Source organism: Macaca fascicularis, chromosome 16 (assembly GCF_037993035.2).
Source record: "Macaca fascicularis isolate 582-1 chromosome 16, T2T-MFA8v1.1".
In the NCBI taxonomy this organism is placed as follows: domain Eukaryota; kingdom Metazoa; phylum Chordata; class Mammalia; order Primates; family Cercopithecidae; genus Macaca; species Macaca fascicularis.
In genome coordinates this window covers 83,168,241-83,185,000 of record NC_088390.1, presented here as the reverse complement: position 1 = coordinate 83,185,000, position 16,760 = coordinate 83,168,241, and the positions used below count along the sequence as shown (strand labels likewise).

General features: G+C 49.9%; 2 protein-coding genes across 4 annotated transcripts in view; one reads left to right on the top strand and one right to left on the bottom strand.

Annotated features, from left to right (window-relative positions):
* Positions 1-5,810, bottom strand: part of METTL23 (methyltransferase 23, arginine) — a 6,843-nt gene extending 1,033 nt beyond the window's left edge. Inside the window, exon 1 of one of the 2 annotated variants that reach the window (XM_074020650.1) lies at positions 5,486-5,810. Coding sequence is in view for 1 of the 2 variants with exons in the window: in XM_015438888.3 (XP_015294374.2) it covers positions 2,810-2,881 (72 nt within the window). In the remaining variant the exon portion in view is untranslated. Of the gene's footprint in view, positions 1-2,809; positions 2,882-5,485 lie in introns of those variants that run through there. The other variant, XM_015438888.3, reaches the window with a different exon arrangement.
* A 263-nt stretch (positions 5,811-6,073) lies between these two features.
* JMJD6 (jumonji domain containing 6, arginine demethylase and lysine hydroxylase) lies at positions 6,074-15,482 on the top strand. Of its 2 annotated transcripts, XR_001486190.4 has the most exons (7): positions 6,074-6,310; positions 6,808-7,196; positions 9,254-9,540; positions 11,072-11,207; positions 11,644-11,737; positions 12,810-12,948; positions 15,076-15,482. XR_001486190.4 is itself a non-coding variant. In XM_005585077.4 (6 exons), exons 1-6 carry the CDS (start codon positions 6,182-6,184, stop codon positions 15,205-15,207), a joined length of 1,212 nt encoding a protein of 403 aa, XP_005585134.2. In that variant the 5' UTR covers positions 6,074-6,181; the 3' UTR covers positions 15,208-15,482. The 2 variants fall into 2 exon arrangements, 1 of the variants encoding a protein (XP_005585134.2); XM_005585077.4 differs by lacking the exon at positions 11,644-11,737.
* The last annotated feature ends 1,278 nt before the right edge of the window (positions 15,483-16,760 follow it).

The following is a 16,760-nucleotide window of genomic DNA, read 5'->3' as shown; positions in this document are numbered from 1 at the left end:
TAAAATGTGTACCATAACTGAACATTACTATAAACATGGCAAAAGTGCATTCCTTATGAATCGACTGCTAAAGGGTAAAAGCTGAACCCTTCAATTTTAACATTAAAGGGCCATGTATCGTAACTGGCAGTTAATTGTTATGCACACAGTAGTAGTTTTGGGGCACTTGATTCCTCTGCCATGATTTCCAGTTTTTGGGTTTTTTTTGTTTTTCGTTTTTGAGTCTTGCTCTGTTTTTGTTTTGTTTTTGTTTGTTTTGTTTTTTGTTTTTGAGTCTTGCTCTGTTCCCCAGGCTGGAGTGCAGTGGTGCAATTTCGGCTCACCGCAACCTCTACTTTCCGGGTTCCAGTGATTCTCCTGCCTCAGCCTGCTGAGTAGCTGTCTACCAAGCCCAGCTAATTTTTTTTTTTGAGACAAGTGTTTCATTCTTGTTGCCCAGGCTGGAGTTCAATCTTGGCTCACTGCAATCTCCGCCTCCTGTGTTTGAGCAATTCTCCTGCCTCAGCCTCCCAAGTAGCTGGGACTACAGGCGTGCACCAAGCCCAGCTAATTTTACATTTCTTTAGTAGAGATGGGGTTTCTCCATGTTGGTCAGGCTGGTCTCGAACTCCAAACCTCAGGTGATCCACCTGTCTTGGCCTCCCAAAGAGCTGGGATTACAGGCGTGAGCCACCATGGCCAGCCACCCAGCTAGTATTTTGTATTTTTTAGTAGAGACAGGGTTTCACCATGTTGGCCAGGCTGGTCTTGAACGCCTGACCTCAAGTGATCTGCCAGCCTCAGTCTCCCAAAGTGCTGGGATTACAGGCATAAGCCACAGCACTCGGCCTAGTTTTCACTTCTGTTAGCATGTTCTATAGTTGATTGCTCTTCTGTAGCTAAAACCTAACAGATCTGTAACATGGCTTTCTAGTAAAGATTTTCCAGTTGGGCCTTGAAAGTGGCAAGACGCTTTGTAGACACTAAGAAATAATACCAGAGAATGCCTTCATAAGTATTAGCATAAACAGAAGCTTCCCATTTTCCAGTTCAAGGAAGGACATAGAGATTAATTCTGAGTGCCTAGCAATTACAACTAGGGCCAGAGGTGTGTGCCAAATCCTACCCCTAATTTCATTTACTTGGTATAGTAAAAGTTAAGAGTGGGATGTTAAGCTTCTGGTTTGTCTATTTAGCCTTTGGTCTTAAGTATGGTGTGAAAGTCTATTTCTGCAAATGTGGTAAAATTGGTTTTTCCAAGCCTTCACCAGTCTGAGGCCAGATAGGTTAGAAAGAGAATGGGATACATTTTTTACACTAATCTCAACATTTCCAAAAACAGAAAGGGCTATACTACGGTCTGAACGTTTGTGTTCACCCAAAATTCCTATGTTCAAATCCTAATTACCCATCTGATGTGAGCCTTGGGGGGCAATTACATAAAGGCAGAGTTCTCATGATTAGTGCCCCTATAAAAGGCCCTGGAGAGTTGCCTTGCTTCTTAAGGCACTTAAGAACACAGAGGGTACTGAACTAGAATTCTGGCCCTCACCAGACACTGAACCTGTAAGGACTTTGATCCTGGGACTTCACTGCCTCCAGAACTGAGACACAAATGTCTTTATTTTTAGATTTTTGAGATGCAGTCTTGCTCTGTCACCCAGGCTGGAGTGCAGCGGCATGATCTCAGCTCACTCCAACTTCCACCTCCCGGGTTCAAGCGGTTCTCCTACCTCAGCTTCCTGAGTAGCTGGGACTACAGGCATGTGCCACCAGGCCTGGCTAATTTTTTCTATTTATAGTAAAGATGGGGTTTCACCATGTCGGCCAGGCTGGTCTTGAACTCCTGACCTCAGCTGATCTGCCCACATTGGCCTCCCAAATTGCTGGGATTACAGGCGTGAGCCACGGTGCCTGGCCAGAGACATAAATTTCTGTTATTTATAAGCTACCCAGTTTATGGTATTTTGTTACAGCAACCTGAATGTAAAAAGCCTGCATGACACTGCTGGGACACCTAAAACAATGGCCTTAAAGACTGCCACAGCCGTGGAAGGGATTCAGGGGCTTCATCTAGAATAGCGGTCAGCAAACTAAAGGGCTAGAGAGTAAATATTTTAGGTTTTGTGGTCCACCTATAGTCTCTAACACTTCTTTCTTTTTTCTTAGAGACAGGGTTTCACTATGTTGACCAGGGTGGTATCAAAATCCTGGGCTCAAGAGATCTTCCCACCTCAACCTTCCAAAGTACCAGGATTACAGGTGTGAGCCATCACACCCAGTGTCTTTTTTAAAAAACTACTTCTTTTTTTTTTTTTTGAGATGGAGTCTTGCTCTGTTGCCCAGGCTGAAGGGCAATGGTGCGATCTTTGCTCACTGCAACCTCTGCCTCCAGGGTTCAAGCAATTCTCCTGTTTCAGCCTCCCAAGTAGCTGGGATTACAGGCATGCACCACTGTGCCTGGCTAATTTTTGTATTTTTAGTAGAGAAAGGGTTTCACCATGTTGGCCAGGCTGGTCTCAAACTCCTGACCTCAAATGATGCCCCTGCCTCGGCCTCCCAAAATGCTGGGATTACAGGCGTGAGCCACCGTGCCCAGCCAAAAAAACCACTTTTTAAATGAAAAAAGTTCCAGGATTATCTCTGTACCTTAAGACAAAAACAAAACATTCTTAGCTCACAGACCTTACAAACTAGTTAAATTACCCAATTTAAAAATACTTAACAAAAGCTAATAACAAGCAATATACACATGTAAACTTAACACATCTGAACATAACCCAGAACTCTGGAAACTTCAGGGGCATCTGTACCTCTAAGATGGCCTTGCCTGGCAGAGATCTTCTGTGAAACCAAAGGTACTGGGCCAGGACCACAGCACAGGGCCAAACATACATTCCATACTGGAGATGCAGGACCTGAAAAGAATGTTTTTGTGTGCCATAAATAATTTAGCTGCTGGAAGTTGGAATCATTTATACAGCAATTTCTGTCAGGCATTGGCATCCATTACAAAAATGGCAACCCTGTTCACCAATCCATGACCTTTGGGAATATAAAACTGCAATGCAATGTGATAGAAACTCTTGATAGCATTCTTCATTCAACAAGTGCTTCTAGTGTCAGAGTATCAGGGACCATTCTTAGACTGGGGATGTAGCTCTCCCTGAGCACATACCCTACTGTAGAGAGACAGGCAACAAGCAAGCAAATAAGATAGTTTTAGTCAGGGGCCGGGTGCGGTGGCTCACACCTGTGATCCCAGCACTTTGGGAGGCTGAGGCAGGCGGATCACCTGAGGTCAGGAGTTTGAGACCAGCCAAATTAACACAGACCCCCGTCTCTACTAAAAATACAAAAAAATTCGCCGGGCGTGGTGGCACGTGCCTGTAATCCCAGCGACTCGGGAGGCTGAGGCGAGAAAATCGCTTGAACACCGGAGGCGGAGGTTGCAATGAGCCGAGATTGCGCCACTGCACTCCAGCCTGGGAAACAGTGACACTACGTTTCAAAAAAAAAAAAAAAAAAAACACAGGCCGGGCGCGGTGGGTCACGCCTGTAATCCCAGCACTTTGGGAAGCCGAGGCGGGCGGATCATGAGGTCAGGAGATCGAGACCATCCTGGCTAACACGGTGAAACCCCGTCTCTACTAAAAAATACAAAAAAAATTAGCCGGGCGTGGTGGTGGGCGCCTGTAGTCCCAGCTACTCCGGAAGCTGAGGCAGGAGAATGGCGTGAACCCGGGAGGCGGAGCTTGCGGTGAGCCGAGATCATGCCACTGCACTCCAGTTTGGGTGACAGAGCAAGACTCCAACTCCAAAAAAAAAAAAATAAAAGAGGCTTCTATTCTCACAGGCAGTACCATCACCCCCTATATTTAGGAGGAAATGCAAGTGTATTTAAACGTGAAGCCAGCCGGGCGCGGTGGCTCACGCCTGTAATCCCAGCACTTTGGAAGGCTGAGGGGGGTGGATCTCCTGAGGTCAGGAGTTCAAGACCAGCTTGGCCAACATGGCAAAACCCCGTCTCTACTAAAAATACAAAAATTAGCCAGGCATGGTGGCGGGCGCCTGTAATCCCAGCTACTCGAGAGGCTGAGGCAGGAGAATCACTTGAACCCGGGAGGCGGAGGTTGCAGTGAGCCGAGATCATGCCATTGCACTGCAGTCTGGGAGACAGAGCAAGACTCCGTCTCCAAAAAAAAAAAAAAGAAAAAAAAAATCCCTGAAGCCAGATTAGGTGTGGTGGCCGACGCCTGTAGTCTGTTACTTGAAAGGCTGAGGTGGGAGGATCACTTGAGCCCGAGGTTGAGGTTGCAGTGAGCCCACCACTGCACTCCAGGGCAAGAGAGCCAGCGTCTGGGTCAAAAACAATAAAACGTGAAGCTGTTTGGAGACAATCAGAAATAGCCTCCACTCCAATCTTTTGTTTTTTTCCCTCTTTTTGACAAGGTCTTGCTCTGTTGCTCATGCCTGAGTGCAGTGGCCTGATCGTAGCTCACAGCAGCCTTGACCTCTCTGGCTCAAGCAATCCTCCCACCTCAGCCTCCGGAATAGCTGGAACTACAGGCACACGCCACCATGCCTGACTAATTTTTCTATTTTTTGTAGAGATGTAGTATCACTATATTGCCCAGGCTGGTCTCAAACTCCTGGTCCCAAGCGATCCTCCCGCCTCTGCCTGCCATTTAACTTCTCTAAAGCTGTTTCTTTAGCATGGGACATGCCTCACAAGCTGCTGTTAAAACCAAATGAAATACAGCAACGTGAAAGTGCTTTGAAAAACCGAAGACAGGCAGGGCATGGTGGCTCACTCCTGTAATCCCAGCACTTAGGCAGGCGGGAGGATCACTTGAACCCAGGAGTTGGAGGTTGCAGTGAGCTGTGATCGCGCCACTGTGCTCCAGCCTGGGCGCCAGAGCGAGACAGTGTCTCAAAAAAAAGAAAAGAAAAAGAATTATCATTGAGAGTTTTGTGGCAGCTGTGAGCTTGGAGAAAGAAGCGAGGTCCAACCGAAAAAACTATTAGGGCACCAAATAAAACTGGAAACCCTGGTCCCAAAACTCACACAAAAGTGAGAGAGAAGGATGAATCAAGAAACCCTTGAACAAGATCAAAAGAAGCATTAGAGGTCAGTCAAGAATGTCACTTTCCTGGAAAGAGAGATTCGATGTGGAGAAAGCCGGCCCGGCGCGGAAGCTAACGCCTGTAATCCTAGCACTGTGGGAGGTCGAGGCGGGAGGATCACTTAAGCTTACAGTTCGAGACCAGCCTGACCAACATAGTGACCAGGGTCACTTCTTGGCAGGGTCTCCAAAATTCTTACTGAGAGACATTTAATGCACCGAAGGGACTCATATCCGACGTTTTCGCTCCGGGGGCCAACCTAAAGCAGGAAGCTGCGCAGCTGAGCGTCCGCATCCCGCCGTCCCTCAGGACCCCCGCCAAGTCAGCAGAGAACCGCTCCTGCCCTCAGGCGCCTCCCGGCGGGTGCTGCTGCACGCACCTGCGGGACATGGACCTCCAGGACGGCCCCGTCGGCTCCCGGGCCCGGCTCCTCCGAGAATCGAAAGCGCTGGGCCCGGACCCCCTGTCCTCGGAAATCGTGCTCGCTCAGGGGGGCGTCGTTGGGCCCCGGGTGGGCGGGGGACCGTGGAAGGCTCCGGGCTGCCAGGCTGCGCAAGCGGGAAGCCCCCGGCCACGTGGCTCTAGCACCTGACTGCAAGAAAGGGAAAGCACGGCGCTGGTGATAACCCTGCCGCGCTGCAAGCGAAGAAACCCCGGAGCAAGGCGAAAGAGACACAAATTCGCAGGACTGGCAACCGGCGGCTGGCGCGACCGGAAGTGATGCGCACAGCGGACGGGCGGGAGGGGCGGGGCGGGGCAGTGACGCAGCCGACGTGACCTTCCCAACATGGCGAAGGCCCGCCGTGTGTGAGGGCGGACCCCAGGGGCGCCGAAGCCAATGGCAGACCGCGAGAGGCGTGGGGGCGGGGAAGACAGCGGCCGCTTGCCCAACCCGAGACTCGGGAGGTGGCTGGGGAGTGAATTTTCTGGAAGGCGATTTTAAAGGCGCCGGGACTGAGCGAAGGGCGTTTTGGTGCTGCCGCCGTCGCCGCCGCCCAGGCCGGGGAGGGGTGCGTTAGTGGCAGGAAGCGGGCTGCGCCGAGGTCGTAGCGGAACCAGCTGGCGACCCCGCAGAATGAACCACAAGAGCAAGAAGCGCATCCGCGAGGCCAAGCGGAGTGCGCGGCCGGAGCTCAAGGACTCGCTGGATTGGACCCGGCACAACTACTACGAGAGCTTCTCGCTGAGCCCGGCGGCCGTGGCGGTGAGCGGGTCGGGCGGGGGTGGCCAGGCCGGGCATCGGCACCTCCAGCCGCTGCGCACTTTTCTCTGGGCCCGGGGCTGCCGTCGCCCCGAGCGCGGCACCCGGGACCTTGTAGAGGCTCAGCCGCACCCCGCGGAGTTTGGGGTCCCCGAGGCGCGGATTCCGGGGCGGGCCTGATTCCTCCCATGCTGTGGCCGCTCGTCTGCTCCGGCGGACGACGGGAGTCCCATGCCTGTGGCGCTCTCAACTAGAAGGCCGGTCGTCCCTGACTCCTTTGGGCGGCGGGTCCCCTCGGGGACCTGGCTGTCAAGGCTCTCGAGGGGGTGGCTGTAGGAACTACGTGGCCTCACGCACGCGCCCTCCCCCCACCCCGGAGGAGCCAGATGAGAGTCAACTTCCTTCGGTTTGCCATTACCAATTAGCCTTGGGGACACCTTTATCTGCCACTGGACTTTTTTTTTTTTTTTAACTGGACAGGTCTTTTCTAATTCCCTCAGGATAACGTGGAAAGGGCAGATGCTTTACAGCTGTCTGTGGAAGAGTTTGTGGAGCGGTATGAAAGACCTTACAAGCCCGTGGTTTTGTTGAATGCACAAGAGGGCTGGTCTGCGCAGGAGAAATGGACTCTGGAGCGCCTGAAAAGGAAATATCGGAACCAGAAGTTCAAGTGTGGTGAGGATAACGATGGCTACTCAGTGAAGATGAAGATGAAATACTACATTGAGTACATGGAGAGCACTCGAGATGACAGTCCCCTTTACATCTTTGACAGCAGCTATGGTGAACACCCTAAAAGAAGGAAACTTTTGGAAGACTACAAGGTGCCCAAGTTTTTCACTGATGACCTTTTCCAGTATGCTGGGGAGAAGCGCAGGCCTCCTTACAGGTAAAGTATTCTGCAGCTAAGTGGTTAAAATCTTTTTTTTTGAGACGGAGTTTCACTCTTGTTGCCCAGACTGCAGTGCAGTGTTGCGATCTCGGCTCCCGGCAATCTCCATCTCCCGGGTTCAAGCGATTATCCTGCCTCAGCCTCCTGAGTAATTGGGATTACAGGCATGCCCCACCAAGCCCAGTTAATTTTGTATTTTTAGTAGATACGGGGTTTCACCATGTTGGTCAGGCTGGTCTGGAACTCCCGACTTCAGGTGATCCGCCCGCCTCAGCCTCCCAAAGTGGTGCGATTGCAGGTGTGAGCTACGCGCCCGGCCTGTGGTTAAAATCTTATCTACAACAGCATTTGCTCACTGAGTTCAGTTGGTAATCTTTTTTCGAAACAGTGAGTACTCCCTCGGCTGTACATTGAACTCACTTAGGGGGCTCCTGAGGCCTGTCTGGGCCCTGCTGGGGAGACTGGTTTAATTCGGGTGATGCCTGGGCATCAGAATTTCTGAAAGCTCTTCAGAATTTCTGAAAACTCTTCAGGTGACCTGAATGTGCAGCTAAAGTTGAATCACTGATCTCTTTTTTTTTTTTTTTTTTTTTTGATATGGAGTCTTGCTCTATCGCCCAGGCTGGAGTGCAGTGGCGCGATCTCGGCTCATTGCAAGCTCCGCCTCCTGGGTTGACGCCATTCTCCTGCCTCAGTCTCTGGAGTAGCTGGGACTACAGGTGCCCGCCACCACACCCGGCTAATTTTTTTTTTTTTTTTTTGTATTTTTAGTAGAGACGGGGTTTCACCATGTTAGCCAGGATGGTCTCGATCTCCTGACCTCGTGATCCGCCCGCCTCGGCCTCCCAAAGTGCTGGGATTACAGGCTTGAGCCCCTGCGCCCAGCTGAACCACTGATCTCTAAGGGAAATTTTAATGAAGTCCAGCAATAAACCACATTAGTGATTTTTCTTTTTTTTTTTTTTTTTTTTTTTGAGACGGACTCTCGCTCTGTCACCCAGGCTGGAGTGCAGTGGCCAGATCTCAGCTCACTGCAAGCTCCGCCTCCCGGGTTTATGCCATTCTCCTGCCTCAGCCTCCCCAGTAGGTGGGACTACAGGCGCCCACCACCTCGCCTGGCTAGTTTTTTGTATTTTTTAGTAGAGAGGGGGTTTCACCGTGTTAGCCAGGATGGTCTCAATCTCCTGACCTCGTGATCCACCCGTCTCGGCCTCCCAAAGTGCTGGGATTACAGGCTTGAGCCACCGCGCCCGGCCTCTTTTCTTTTTTCTTTTTTTTTCTGTATTGAGATGGAGTCTCCCTCTGTCGCCCAGGCTGGAGTGCAGTGGCACGATCTCGGCTCACTGCAGCCTCCACCTCCCGGGTTCAAGCAATCCTTCTGTCTCAGCCTCCTGAGTAGTTGGGGTTACAGGTGCCCACCACCACACCCAGCTAATTTTTGTATTTTTAGTAGAGATGGGGTTTCACCATATTGGTTAGCCTGGTCTCGAACTCCTGACCTCAGGTGATGCACCTGCCTCGGCCTCCCAAAGTGCTGGGATTATAGGCGTGAGCTACCGCCCCAGCTGATTTTTCTTATTTTGTTAGGAATCAGTCCATGAAAAATGCACTCAGTGTTGCTGTGTACCAGAATTTATATAATCTCTGAAATAAAGATGATATAATATATCACAAAATTAAAACCTGGCCAGGTGCCATGGCTCAACCCTGTTATTCCAGCACTTTGGGAGCCCAAGGTGGTTGATCACTTGAGGCCAGGAGTTCGAGACCAGCCTGACCAACATGGTGAAACCCTGCCTCTACTAAAAATACAAAAATTAGCCAGGCATGGTGGCATGCGCCTCTAATCCCAGCTACTCAGGAGGCAAAGGCAGGAGAATTGCATGAACCTGGGGAAGCAGAGGTTGCCGTCAGCCAAGATCACACCACTGCATTCCAGCCTGAGTGATAGAGCAAGACTCTCTCAAAAAAAAGAAAAACTAAAAACTTACTGTTTTGTGTGGTATATGTGTAACTAAATTACACTTCACATCTTGGATATCTCCATTCTGTAGGTGGTTTGTGATGGGGCCACCACGCTCTGGAACTGGGATTCACATCGACCCTCTGGGAACCAGTGCCTGGAATGCCTTAGTTCAGGGCCACAAGCGCTGGTGCCTGTTTCCTACTAGCACTCCCAGGGAACTCATCAAGGTGACCCGAGAGGAAGGAGGGAACCAGCAAGACGAAGCCATTACCTGGTTTAATGTTATTTATCCCCGAACACAGCTTCCAACCTGGCCACCTGAATTCAAACCCCTGGAAATCTTACAAAAACCAGGAGAGACTGTCTTTGTACCAGGTATAGATGAACTGGAAGAAAGTACATTCTTTGATTTCAATATTTTGTCATTTTGGAGCAGAACTGTTAGAGAGTGAGTCCAAAAAATCCTTTGGATGCTGCCTGGTAAATGAACTGGTACTTACCTCTGACAGTAATGTATCTATAGCGTCACATACTTTGGGAGCTCTTGTTCACATTTTACACGGCTGTAAAACTCTTGATAAACTATGTAGGCTGGTTGCGGTGGCTCACGCCTGTAATATCAGCACTTTGGGAGGCCGAAGTGGGTGGATCACTTGAGGTCAGGAGTTTAAGACCAGCCTGGCCAACATGGTGAAACCCTGTCTCTACTAATAATACAAAAATTAACCAGGCGTGGTGGTGGGCGCCTGGTTAATCCCAGCTACTCAGGAGGCTGAGGCAGGAGAATCACTTGAACCCAGGAAGCGGAGGCTGCAGTGAGCTCAGATTGTGCCACTGCACTCCAGCCTGGGTGACAGAGCAAAACTCCGTCTCAAAAAACAAGTTGTATGTAAAGATACAACTTTATCTGCAGTAGTCACCTATTGTCTTTGTATATGGGTAGCGACTTGTTTGTGTTTCTGTAAATTGGGGTTTAATTCCTTTTTTTTTTTTTTGAGATGGAGTCTCGCTCTGTCACCCAGGTTGGAGTGCAATGACACAATCTCGGCTCGCTGCAACCTCCGCCTGACAGGTTCAAGCGATTCTCTTGTCTCAGCCTCCCAAGTAGCTGGGAATACAGGCACATGCCTCCACGCCCAGCTAATTTTTTGTATTTTAGTAGAGATGGGGTTTCATCATGTTGCCCAGGCTGGTCTTGAACTCTTGAGCTCAGGCAATCCACCCACCTCAGCCTCCCAAAGTGCTAGGATTACAGGTGTGAGCCACCACCCCCAGCCAGGGTTTAATTCTGTAAATTGAGTTGGAGGTCTCACTGTTATCTAGGCTGGCCTCCTTGGTGCAAGCAAGCCTCCTGCCTCAGCCTCCCAAAGTGCTGGGATTATACGTGTGAACCACTAAGCCCAGCCTAAATTGGGTTTTTGATGCACTGTAGCACTGTCCGGGTTGAGTCAGGAAATCCCACACCAGAGAACTGCACTTTGGTAAGTGAAGGAAAGTGAGCGTATTTAAAGTAGGTGTCCTCTTCCTAGAAGCTGAAGAACTTTATGCTTTTGCACTTTTGGTCACAGCTTTGGATTAACAGGAGTGAACAAACTTTTTCTATAAAGGGCCAGGGAGTCAATATTTTAGGTGAGCCAGACTGTCACAACTACTTACCTCTGCCCTTGTAGCTGGAAAGCAGCCCTAGACAATCCGTCACCAGATGGGCATGGCTGTGCTCCAGTACAACTTGATTTACACAAAACAAGTGATTTGCAATCCCTGGATCAGAAGGAACATTTACTACCCTGTATGTCTCTGTAGGCTCTCCCTTATGGATAGGAGTTCCCAATTTCTGGTGTGTGTGTTACACAGTAATTAGATAGGATCAAACCTTGTTTAACTGTTTTTATTTGTTGGATTTCAGGAGGGTGGTGGCATGTTGTCCTCAATCTCGACACTACTATCGCCATCACCCAAAATTTTGCCAGCAGCACCAACTTCCCTGTGGTATGGCACAAGACGGTAAGAGGGAGACCAAAGTTATCAAGGAAATGGTATAGGTGAGAGTCATTTTGTTGTTATTTCTGCTTGGTTTCAGTTTCCACCCCAGAGATAAAATGGCGAGTCCACTGCTGCGATGTTGTGTGCGCATTGCAGACAGGCCTGGGCAGAGCTGGGGCTGCCGATCCTCTGGGTAGAGGAGAGAGGGGCCAAGGTCAGGACGAGTCCTCAGGGTGTTTGCCAGCCTCGAGGTGGCAGGGTGAGACTCTGCATGTTGAATCCAAGCCAGTCAGTCAAAACGTCATAATTGGGATTGTTTCTCATTTTGTTTTGTTTTTTGTTTTTCAAAGCTAGCGCTAGCTAATTTTATTTGGGTTTTATTTGGGTTATTTATTTTTCTTACCCAGAAGCATTTTTCCCATTTGAACTTAATACCTTGAGTTCTTATGAGTGAGGTGACTGCCCTGGAGACTTAGCTCCTCTGTTTATCCACAGAACAGATACAGCACGGGCAGCGGCAGTGCAAGCCACCCACAGCCACCCCGTGCCACTGTGTCCCAACCCTGACCTGGAGGGACCAGCTCTCGGGGTAAGAGAGGGATTCTGGCTTGTTCTGTGCTCAGCCTCCCTGCTGAGAGGGCCAGTAAGGGTGGTGGCTTCTGTTCTCCCTGGACTCTTGGGCATCTGAGGCCCACTTACCCCGCCCCGTAGGCCACTGCGTGCTGCGATCTGGTCACACCGCAGGCCTTATCATACAACAGGCCTTTTGTCACTGGTTACAGTGGATGCCAGACAAGGTTTCTGAAGGGGAGGGCTGCTGCTCTTCAGTTTTACGATCCCAGTGAGGGGGGACCATCTTTGTTATTTGACACCTCGTATTTCTTACAAATCTAATTGTTTCTGCTCTTAGAAATAGAATCTAACCAATGCAGCTCTGATCATTATGTGCCGTGCTGTGGAACGGAAAGATTTTTTAAAAATCAGCTGGGAGGGCCGGGCGCGGTGGCTCAAGCCTGTAATCCCAGCACTTTGGGAGGCCGAGACGGGCGGATCACAAGGTCAGGAGATCAAGACCATCCTGGCTAACATGGTGAAACCCCATCTCTACTAAAAAATACAAAAAACTAGCCGGGCGAGGTGGCAGGCGCCTGTAGTCCCAACTACTCGGGAGGCTGAGGCAGGAGAATGGCGTGAACCTGGGAGGCGGAGCTTGCAGTGAGCTGAGATCCAGCCACTGCACTCCAGCCTGGGCAACAGAGCCAGACTCCGTCTCAAAAAAAAAAAAAAAAAAAAAAAAATCAGCTGGGAAAGGTTCAGGAAATAAAACTAGGAAGAGGAACTTTTTCTCCCAAGGGAATAAAACTAAGACTAAAGGAAAATTGTGCCTCGTGTGTTGGTGGCATGGCTGGCTCATTTGTGCAGGTGGTAGTATATTGTGTGTAGTTAGCATAGTTTTCCTTGCAGAAAAACTCGGGCACCGTATTGGGTTTCTCTTGTTCCCAGCCTGGGGTTTTGTCCTCACCATTCTACAGTACCCATTCTGAATGGACACACCTGGCATTCCCAGGTGTTTCTGAGAGACACAGGCCTCAACTCTAACTGAGTCTTTGTGAGTGGGTATGGCTGTCAGTGCACTGAGAACAACACTTCTTGCTTCTCAGGATCTTGAAGCAAGAGCACCCCGAGTTGGCAGTCCTGGCAGACTCGGTTGACCTTCAGGAGTCCACAGGGATAGCCTCCGACAGCTCCAGCGACTCTTCCAGCTCCTCCAGCTCCAGCTCGTCAGACTCCGACTCAGAGGTGAGGCCTTGCTCGCTCGCTGGCTGGCTCCTGGAGCCTCCAAGGCTCATGTCACTCAGTCACAACCAGGTGTGACTCTTCCTCCTCCTATCCAGGAGAAGGATATAGAAGTTTTTCCACCTTGTTCTAAGGGTTACAGTTGTCACCATTCCTGCTGAGTGGTGTATCTTGCCCATTTTACAGCTTCGCACATGTGCATGAATTGTTTGTTTGTTTGTTTGTTTTGAGACTGAGTTTCGCCCTTGTTGCCCAGGGTGGAGTGCAATGGCGCGATCTCGGCTCACTGCAATCTCTGCCTCCCAAGTTCAAGTGATTCTCCTGCCTCAGCCTCCCTGGTAGCTGGGATTACAGGCGCATGCCACCACACCCACTTTATTTTTTGTAATTTTAGTAGAGACTATAAACTCTATATACTTTAGGGCCGGGCGCGGTGGCTCAAGCCTGTAATCCCAGCACTTTGGGAGGCCGAGACGGGCGGATCACGAGGTCAGGAGATCAAGACCATCCTGGCTAACACGGTGAAACCCTGTCTCTACTAAAAAATACAAAAAACTAGCTGGGTGAGGTGGCGGGCACCTGTAGTCCCAGCTACTTGGGAGGCTGAGGCAGGAGAATGGCGTGAACCCGGGAGGCGGAGCTTGCAGTGAACCGAGATCCGGCCACTGCACTCCAGCCTGGGCGACAGAGCAAGACTCCGTCTCAAAAAAAAAAAAAAAAAATTCTATATACTTTAGTAGGGTTTCGCTATGTTGGCCAGGCCGGTCTCAAACTCCTGACCTCAGGTGATATCCGCCTCAGCCTCCCAAAGTGGTGGGATTACACGCGTGAGCCACCATGCCCAGCTAAGAACTGTTAAAACAGCCTCGAGGTATCGGGTGTTTGGGGATTTAGTGAAGTAAATGGCTTAAGATGAAGTAGCAGTGTCAGATTTCAAACTCATCCTTCTGACCTCAAAGCTCATATGAAGAGTTTCTCCCATGGATGGTGAATTGTAAGCCTAGAAATTCAGCAAATCCAGTGACCTTAAACTTGAAGCTGACAGTAATACTGGGTGAGAGGGCCCTGCACCTCGAACAGGTGAAATTTCTATCTCAGCCTGGCACGGTGGCTCACGCCTGTCATCCTAGCATTTTGGGAGGCCAAAGTGGGTAGATTACTTGAGGTCAGGAGTTCAAGACCAGCCTGGCCAACATGATGAAATCCCATATCTACTAAAAATACAAAAATTAGTTGGGCATGGTGGTACACACCTATAATCCCAGCTACTCAGGAGGCTGAGGCGGGAGAATCGCTTGAACCCAGGAGGTGAAGGCTACAGTGAACCAAGATCACACCACTGCACTCCAGCCTGGGCGATAGAGTGAGACTTTGTCTCAAAAAAAAAAAATTCTGTCTTTTCACACAGTCTACTGATTGAGTCTTTTCTCGTCAGGCGGGAGACGGGCTCTGGGAATGTTCAGTGCTGTACCTACTTTTCATGCATCAGGCTCTGTTGGTAGAGTGAAATCTCATAATGCACTTTCAGAATTCTGACTAAAAGATTTTTACAATGGGTATCGTATTCAGACAAATAACTGCACCGTTAAGAGAACAGTGGGCCGGGCGCGGTGGCTCAAGCCTGTAATCCCAGCACTTTGGGAGGCCGAGGCGGGCGGATCACGAGGTCAGGAGATCGAGACCATCCTGGCTAACACGGTGAAACCCCGTCTCTACTAAAATACAAAAAACTAGCCGGGCGAGGTGGCGGGCGCCTATAGTCCCAGCTACTCAGGAGGCTGAGGCAGGAGAATGGCGTAAACCCGGGAGGTGGAGCTTGCAGTGAGCTGAGATCTGGCCACTGCACTCCAGCCTGGGCGACAGAGCGAGACTCCGTCTCAAAAAAAAAAAAAAAAAAAGAGAACAGTGGAGGGATACTTGGCCTCTGAGGGAAGTTTGAAATTCTTAGGGAGCCAGGAACATCCAAAGAGGTGGCTATGAAGGCTGCATTGTGGAGCTCCCATAACGAGTGCTTTGCATCTGGGAGAAAGTGACCAATATCTGTGCTGTCTCCAGAGGTCAGAGGTTTGTTTAATGAAGAAGTGGGTTGCGTCCAGGTTGACTCCTTGTTTTCTGTCCTCCTGTGTCCAGTGCGAGTCTGGATCCGAGGGCGATGGGACAGTGCACCGCAGGAAGAAGAGGAGGACGTGTAGCATGGTGGGAAACGGGGACACCACCTCCCAGGACGACTGTGTCAGCAAAGAGCGCAGCTCCTCCAGGTGACCCAGCAAGGCTATTGTCTGTATGGAAGGACACGCTCGCGGCAAGGGCAGGGCCTGGGGAGGGCGGCCTGTCTAGTCCTGCAGACAAGGGGAGGCCTGACAGAGCCTGAGAATGAGGACGCCCTCGGCACGGGAACCCATTCACTTAGCGTTTGCTCCAGTAGCTTTCCCTCTGCTACCGACGCAGATAAACGCGGCTTGTTTTACTCAGAAAGGCAAGAGAATGTGAATGGTGCCAAAAAAACCCTTTATTTAATAAAAATTGAATCCATTTTCTATCTTGGAAATGTTTTCCTTTGAGAATACCAGAGCATTCCCTTATTGCTCTTCTCTTGATGGTCTTGAGGGAAAGCAGTGACTGCTGCTGCGCCTCCTTGACTGTGGAGTCGTCGTCCCAGCAGTGAAGGGAGAGCCATTGGAAAAGTCACCCGGCATCTTCTGCAGAACCTGAGGCATGGCCTCTTGCGTTTTCTCCCAGTTTGCCATTGCTGCTTGAGTGCTCAGCCAAATCAGACAGCAGCAGAGAACTCTGATTTATCAAATCTTTCAGCCAAATCAGACAGCAGCAGAGAACTCTGATTTATCAAATCTTTCTGTTCTTTTTTTTTTTTTTTTTGAGACAGGGTCTCGCTCTGTTGCCCATGCTGGAGTGCAGTGGCATGACCATGGCTCACTGCAGCCTCAACCTTCCAGGCTCAAGCGATCCTCTTGCCTCAGCCTCCCAAGTAGCTGACTATAGATTCACCCCACCACACCCAGCTAATTTATTTATTTATTTATTTATTTATTTTGAGACAGAGTCTCGCTCTGTCGTCCGGGCTGGAGTGCAGTGATGCGATCTCGGCTCACTGCAACCTCCACCTCCCAGGTTCAAGCAATTCTCCTGCCTCAGCCTCCCGAGTAGCTGGGATTACAGGCATGCGCCACCACGCCCGGCTAATTTTTTTTTTATTTTTAGTAGAGGCAGAGTTTCACCATATTGGCCAGGCTGATCTCAAACTTCTGACCTTGTGATCCACCCACCTCGGCCTCCCAAAGTCCTAGGATTACAGATGTGAGCCACCGTGCCCGGCCAGCTAATTTTTATTACTATTTTTAGTAGTGATGAAGTCTCCCTGTGTTGCCCAGGTTGGTCTTGAATTCCTCACCTCAAGTGATCCCCCCACCTCAGCCCCCCAAAGCAGTAGGATTATTACAAGCATGAGCCACCTCACACAGCTTTTATAAAAACTTAATCACATCTCCAAGTACAAGATTGGATCTAAATAAGTTAAAACTTAAACATCTATTTGCAAGCACCTGGGCATGTAACCGGTTCATAATGAAATTTGTTCACTCTCTGCATTTGTCTGCGGTCTTTAAATGCTACAGGTCTTTGATGTGCTGGTTGAAGTGTTAAGAGAGATTGTTGGAAGATAGTAAAATACTGAAGTTGAAGCTGGGCATGGTAGCTCAAGCCTGTAATCCCAGCACTTTGGGAGGCCAAGGCAGGAGGATCGCTTGAGCTCAGGAGTTCAAGACCACCTTGAAGAATACAGTGATACCCTGTCTTTA